At 45.8% G+C, this 7,500-nt stretch overlaps 1 protein-coding gene and 1 long non-coding RNA gene across 3 annotated transcripts in view; one reads left to right on the top strand and one right to left on the bottom strand.

Moving 5' to 3' along the window:
- shf (Src homology 2 domain containing F) overlaps positions 1-7,500 on the bottom strand; it is a 251,849-nt gene that overhangs the window by 188,630 nt on the left and 55,719 nt on the right. For both annotated transcript variants that reach the window (XM_083653041.1, XM_083653042.1), the window contains exon 2: positions 6,287-6,419. In XM_083653041.1, coding sequence (XP_083509167.1) covers positions 6,287-6,419 — 133 coding nt within the window. The remainder of the gene's footprint in view (positions 1-6,286; positions 6,420-7,500) is intronic.
- LOC310791361 lies at positions 1,791-2,452 on the top strand. The gene is made up of 3 exons (XR_014553435.1): positions 1,791-1,859; positions 2,019-2,172; positions 2,284-2,452. It is a non-coding gene; the product is annotated as an uncharacterized lncRNA (long non-coding RNA).

The raw sequence follows: 7,500 nt of genomic DNA, 5'->3' as shown, positions 1-7,500 counted from the left end.
CACACACACAGGGGTGGAGCAGTGTGAGTGTGTCGGGCGTGCAGCAGTGCAGGAGGGGAGGCTTCACACACACACACGTCACACACACACACACACACACACACACACACACACACACACAGTGACACACACACACACACCAGTGACACACACACACAGTGACACACACACACACAGGTGGAGCAGTGTGAGTGTGTCGGGCGTGCAGCAGTGCAGGGGGGGAGGCTTTGCAGGTTAAGGAAGTCGTGACATGGCCCTGCACACGCCATAATCAACCAGCTCAAACTCACTGAGGAGCGCTGGAGGAGAGCGGGATATAGGGCAGACAGCACACACACACACTCTCTCTCTCTCACACACACACACACACACACACTCTCTGTGTCTCCCTCTCACACACACACACACACCACACACACACACACATCTATCTCTCTCTCTCTCTCTCTCTCTCTCTCTCTCACACACACACACACACACACACACACACTCTCTGTGTCTCCCTCTCACACTCTCACACACACACACACACACTATCTCTCTCTCTCTCTCTCTCTCTCTCTCACACACACACACACACACACACACACACACACACACATTGTACACACATGCACACACACACACACACACACACACACACTGTACACACATGCGCACACATGCGCGCACACACACACACACACACACACAGCGGAAATGCACACACTAAGTGAATGTTATGTAAACGGTGCGTGTGCGTGCGTGAGTGTGTGTGTGTGTGTGTGTGTGTGGATGTTAACCCTAACCCAAGCTAACAGCCGGTCACGTGATACACCACGAGTCACGTGATACACCACGAGTCACGTGATACACCACGAGTCACGTGATACACCACGAGTCACGTGATACACCACGAGTCACGTGATACACCACGAGTCACGTGATACACCACGAGCAATAAAGCATCACTAGTAAAAAATGAACTGTGATTTACTGCCGATCTGCTTCTGCTAATTAATTTGATACACTTTTTATAAGAAACTATCGTTCACACGGCTCAGAATCTTTACAAGTCGAGACGGTTAAAGTCCATTTTATGGTGCAGATGGACGAACACTTTTTATAGATCACATAAATCTTAGCTGGTGCTAAATTACAAACTTGCTCTGACAGCCTGAAATAGAAAAGTTTCTGTTGTGCTGCTGGCATGTTTGGTGAGCGAGCAGCAAGCGCAGAGAGGAGAGCTGCAGCTGCCCGGCCCAACACCCCAATGCCCCAACAACACCCCAACACCTCACACACCTCACACACCTCAACACCGACCGAAAGTGGGCGGTACTACCGAGTATCAGTTCACATGACATGAAACGGTACCTCATTTCGGTACTTTTTTTTTTTTCTATTATAATTTAAAAATGTCGGTACTTGAACGCATCTCAGTGATACAAAGACAGCGAGCGAGATAGAAATTCCGATGCAAACTTGAAGGCAACACACACGAGGGTGGGTTACGTCATCACGTCACTGCCAAAACAAGCTGAAGAGAAGAAGATTGCCTCTCGCTTGCGGTCCAAAGTGTGGCACTGGCTACACTTCACAAAGATAGACTCAGACAACGCTCGCTGTAACATTTGCGATGCGAAGTGCAAAGCTGGCCAGGGGAACACCTCTAACTTGAGGAAACACTTGGTCAAGCATAAAATCTTTTTAAATGCGGAAGACTGTAAAGTGTTCGATAGCCTGAGGGTGGACGCTGCATCCACCAGCAGCAAAGCACCTACTCTGAAGCAGCTCCTCTGCTTCGTTAGCTGAAACGGACAGCGACGACGACGAAACTTCAAGTGTCGCAAGTGAGGCGTCGACTTCTTCAACATCAGGTAACGTCATTTAATTAGCTAACGTTAGCGCTGGATAGTTGTAGCTTATAGCTTAGCATGTTTAGTAGCGTAACTAGCGTTGCTAACGTTATTATTATCCTCAGTTCGTGTCACCGTGAGACGTGTTATTCAACGTTACACTCTTGCTTTCTTTGCTAGGCCACCGTGTGAGAGTCGCACAGGAGACACCCTTCACCCTGGCGAAGAAAGCAGCTTTACCCCGGCAGAAAGTAAATGAGTGCCACAGGGCAGTGACTGCCTTCATTGTAAAAGGCATGTTGCCCTTCGCAACGGTGGAGTCTCCATGGTTCAGGTAAATTATTTATTTATGTATAAATGGGTGATAATGTGTGTGTGTGTGTGTGTGATATTCATAGAGTAAGCTAAGTTACTAACAATAGTTATTTTTATTGTCTATATATAGGGAGATGACAGGGACCCTGAACCCAAAATACTCCCCTCCCTCCAGAGACCTTCTCACAAACACACTTATCCCAGCTTGGTATCGTGTTGAGAAGAAGAATGTGAAGGAGGAACTCAGGGCAGTTGACCATATTGCAGTGACCGCTGATGGATGGAGCAGTGTGGCACAAGACCATTACCTCACGGTCACTACCTTGCTGCCACAAGTAAACTCTTGGTTTGGGAGGGAAGAGGGAGGGGTTTTATTTTGTTGGGTGCTGCTGCTAAATAAAAAAAATCTAAATAAAGAACAATGTTGAAATTGAGAAGTTTGGACTTATTTGTTTTACAACTGTACATTTTTGTTGTTGCAAAAAAAATAAAAAATAAAAAAGTATCGAAAAAGGTACCGTTTTTGGTACCGTACCGAATTCCAGGTACCGGTACCGTACCGGTATCGATTCAAATGTGAACGGTACCCAACCCTACTTAAGAAGCTCTGTCATTGGCTCTGACCATGTCAATCAAAGCCGCTTCCGCTGTAAAAGTAAACTCTTGGTTTGGGAGGGAAGAGGGAGGGAGGGAGGGAGGGGTTTTATTTTGTTGGGTGCTGCTGCTAAATAAAAAAAATCTAAATAAAGAACAATGTTGAAATTGAGAAGTTTGGACTTATTTGTTTTACAACTGTACATTTTTGCTGTTGCAAAAAAAAAAAAAAAAATTTTTTTTTTTTTTTTTTTTTACTCAAAAAAGTATCGAAAAAGGTACCGTTTTTGGTACCGTACCGAATTCCAGGTACCGGTACCGTACCGGTATCGATTCAAATGTGAACGGTACCCAACCCTACTTAAGAAGCTATGTCATTGGCTCTGACCATGTCAATCAAAGCCGCTTCCGCTCCCTCCTCCCTGTGTGATGCTGTAAATAGTGCCCTGCCGCCGCAGTGAAAACAACAACGCTAACTAGCTAGCAAGCTAATGGCAGAAACCTACATGCTAGCTCGTTGCTACACGCTGAAAATGGCAAGTTGGATTGTTGGAAACTATTTTCCGAGGGCACTGCCGCCAATCGCCGCCCATCTCAATTCCATAATGGCGACCAGCGCCGCCAGACTGTCCGTGCAGCACACTGCGAGGTACAGCCCTCCACTTACTTAGTTAGATTCACACCCATGGTGCACCGATAGCGTTGCTCTGCAAGTAGAAGCCTTGCACAGATCAATCGCTAACAGCACACATTCCGCCAATAACACACTGGCAAAATTACCACAAAACTCGCTACAATCAACCCTGATTATAATTTCACATAGATAAAATATATTTGCATATGAACACACACGGTGCACATAACCGTTTTTTAGAATGCAAATTTCCTTTTTATTAGATGACTGTGATCATGATTACTGACATAACAACATTGTGAACCATCTCAGCTCAGCATGGCCTCACTCAGTTACTCCCTGTGAGGCTTTGAGTTGATTTAACATAATCCCCCCAAACATTCAAACCTGCATGTCGTGTGTGTGTGTGTGTGTGTGTGTGTGTGTGTGTGTGTGTGTGTGTGTGTGTGTGTGTGTGTGTGTGTGTTGAATCAGTCAATTATCTGACAAGCGCTTACAGAAGCATCAGAGATCATCATCATCCATCAGCGAGGAACAAATCCCTGAATTATGATGAATATGAAAAGGATGAGAGAGCAGAACATACAGCAGCTATTTAAATCAGTGCCTTGACAGCTCAGGCAAAACAGCAGAACAAACAGGAACTGGCAACCGATAGAATAGGAGGAGGACAACATAGCAGGGCGCCTGAAAACAACAACAGACACCTTCATCAAACCCAACAACAGAGAGCTGTTAGCATGGTATCGCTCTCAGTATAGCAGCCAAACGCGGTCACACGAGAAGGCTTGGGCTTGGAATAAGATCCAAGTGCAGTTAAAGTGATACTGTGAGATCCTTCCTTCTTCTTCACAGCTTCCTCCACCTGACAGAGGTGATCAATCTGGAGTGTTTGTACTCAGCCGAGGCGAGCAGCACTGTAGCCAGAGGTCAAAGCAGTGAGACAGATGAAAACAGGAGATTGTCTGGAGGCCCATTAAAAGAAAATTGCTGAGGAGAGAGAGACATTCAAGTCCTTCCACCACTGGGAGCGATGGGAGGCTGTGTGTGTGTGTGTGTGTGTGTGTGTGTGTGTGTGTGGGGGGGGTGGGGGGGGGGGGGGTAAATGAGCGATAGAGCTGAGCATTGGTACTCGATATCTTTAAGGTATCGACCAAAATAACACAAGTAGAAACGTCATCAGTCTAAACGATGCCTGCATTCGATCCTCTTTGTACACACATCTAGGGGGAAAAAGTGACTATTTGAATGGTTTTGCTCACAGCCAATCACCGCGAGTGTTCTTCGATTTAACGCAACATGTGATTGGCTCTCTGCCGCAGTGGCTACAACCCGTACAGTCTGTGGTGGTGACGTCGTGTGTGGCACAGTTGAATGAATGAATGAATGAATGATAGCGAGCCCTAGTGAGCAGTATGGTACCATGTCAAGAACAACAAACCGTGCAGTCACCCAGTTCCACAAACATCCAGTCTGACATCGACATCTCCCTTTCCCCTTCTGATGCACCGAGGAACACACAGCTGCCACAACATCTTTCTGCTAAATATTCATGTTTCTCTTCTCACTGAACATGTTCTCTGTCTAAACTGAGAGGAGAATGAACATGTTCTCTGTCTAAACTGAGAGGAGAATGAACATGTTCTCTGTCTAAACTGAGAGGAGAACATGTTCTCTGTCTAAACTGAGAGGAGAATGAACATGTTCTGTCTAAACTGAGAGGAGAATGAACATGTTCTCTGTCTAAACTGAGAGGAGAACATGTTCTCTGTCTAAACTGAGAGGAGAATGAACATGTTCTCTGACTAAACTGAGAGGAGAATGAACATGTTCTGTCTAAACTGAGAGGAGAATGAACATGTTCTCTGTCTAAACTGAGAAGAGAATGAACATGTTCTCTGTCTAAACTGAGAGGAGAATGAACATGTTCTCTGTCTAAACTGAGAGGAGAATGAACATGTTCTCTGACTAAACTGAGAGGAGAATGAACATGTTCTCTGACTAAACTGAGAGGAGAATGAACATGTTCTCTGTCTAAACTGAGAGGAGAATGAACATGTTCTCTGTCTAAACTGAGAGGAGAATGAACATGTTCTCTGTCTAAACTGAGAAGAGAATGAACATGTTCTCTGACTAAACTGAGAGGAGAATGAACATGTTCTCTGTCTAAACTGAGAAGAGAATGAACATGTTCTCTGTCTAAACTGAGAGGAGAATGAACATGTTCTCTGTCTAAACTGAGAAGAGAATGAACATGTTCTCTGACTAAACTGAGAGGAGAACATGTTCTCTGACTAAACTGAGAAGAGAATGAACATGTTCTCTGTCTAAACTGAGAAGAGAATGTGGTTGGACTGAATTCTTGTGTGAGCGCGGCTATTGTTGTCTCAGAAACCGTCTTCCTGGAAAACCCAGCGAGTGGCTGTATCCGAGTGCGGACAGTTCTGCGGAAAAACACTAAAACCATATATCTCGCTTCATCGGACGCACTCAGCTGAGGCATATTCAAAAACAACAACACATATCTGCAGATATAGTTTTGGAGCACAAACTCCAGTGCTTTTGAGAAAACATTTTGACAGCCTTCATGCTGCTCATGTCATTTCCGCTGAGCTGCACCTGTCATGTAGAGTGTCTCTTGGCCATGTTAGCTTGTTCATTAGCGACCAGGCTGCTAGCATATGGCTGGCATAATAATTAACACTGAGACTCTCCATATGAAGCCATAATAAAGGCAGGGATGCATTACTGGTCCTCTGACCTGCGATTACGGAGATGCTGAAGGTGGACAGAAGATTGTCGTTTCATGAATATGAGTTTACAGCTTGTGGCTACATGATACAGATGCGAGATATGAGGGAACCCGGGCGGGGAGCAACGAGGGGGACAGACAGTGTGGATCTACCTGCCATCATCTTCTGGGCCTCGTATGGCTCCATGTAGCCGTCGTTCTCACTCGTCACCTTCTCCGTGCTGGTCTGAGTCCCGCCGGCCTGCTCGGCGTCAAAAGGGTCCGCGTAGTCTTCTAGGATAATGAGCTGCAGGAGAGAAACCAAGGCAAGGTGAGGAGAAGGGACTACAACACAGTAGGGGTGTCAAACATAATCGATTATACGATGCATCGCGATGCGGACCTGCACGATTCTGCATCGATTCACAAATGTCAAAAATCGATTATCCCAAAAAAAAAAAAAAAAAAAAAATTATATAATCAAATAAAATATAATGGAAGTACATGCAGTTGTTTATTTTAATTATGGATCATAATACAATGCAATTCTAAATGCACTTTTATTTTAAAAGTAGCCACACAGTGAGAAAAAAGAAAGTGAGAAAAAAAATCATGTATTCGGGAAAAAAAGTGATGCATCGATTTAAGATGCATCGCGATGCATCGCGATGCATCGATAATCGTTATCGAATCGAATCGTAGCCCTCTGAATCGTAATCGAATCGAATCGTGAGGCCAGTGAAGATTCACAGCCCTACAACACAGGTAGGTGTCCAGAGAGCTGGAGAAGGGACTACAACACAGGTAGGTGTCCAGAGAGCTGGAGAAGGGACTACAACACAGGTAGCTGTCCAGAGAGCTGGAGAAGGGACTACAACACAGGTAGCTGTCCAGAGAGCTGGAGAAGGGACTACAACACAGGCAGGTGTTCTGAGAAGGGACTACAACACAGGCAGGTATTCTGAGAAGGGACTACAGCACAGGTAGGTGTTCTGAGAAGGGACTACAACACAGGTAGGTGTTCTGAGAAGGGACTACAACACAGGTAGGTGTTCTGAGAAGGGACTACAACACAGGTAGGTGTTCTGAGAAGGGACTACAACACAGGTAGGTGTTCTGAGAAGGGACTACAACACAGGTAGGTGTTCTGAGAAGGGACTACAACACAGGTAGGTGTTCTGAGAAGGGACTACAACACAGGTAGGTGTTCTGAGAAGGGACTACAACACAGGCAGGTGTCCCGACTCAGAGAGCTGCAATGCTACGTGACAGATGCTGCTGTGGCCACGCCCCCGGCCGGCACCATGTGATAGCCACACAGCTGGGCCAGGAGGAGAAGGTATGCCTCAGCACACCACATGGCCTGGGCTTCTCTCTGCTACTGCTGC

The sequence above is a fragment of the Poromitra crassiceps genome (assembly GCF_964638095.1).
Source record: "Poromitra crassiceps genome assembly, chromosome: 16".
Taxonomy (NCBI): Eukaryota; Metazoa; Chordata; class Actinopteri; order Beryciformes; family Melamphaidae; genus Poromitra; species Poromitra crassiceps.
Note: the sequence above shows the minus strand (reverse complement) of the source record. Positions and strands in the feature narration are given on the sequence as shown.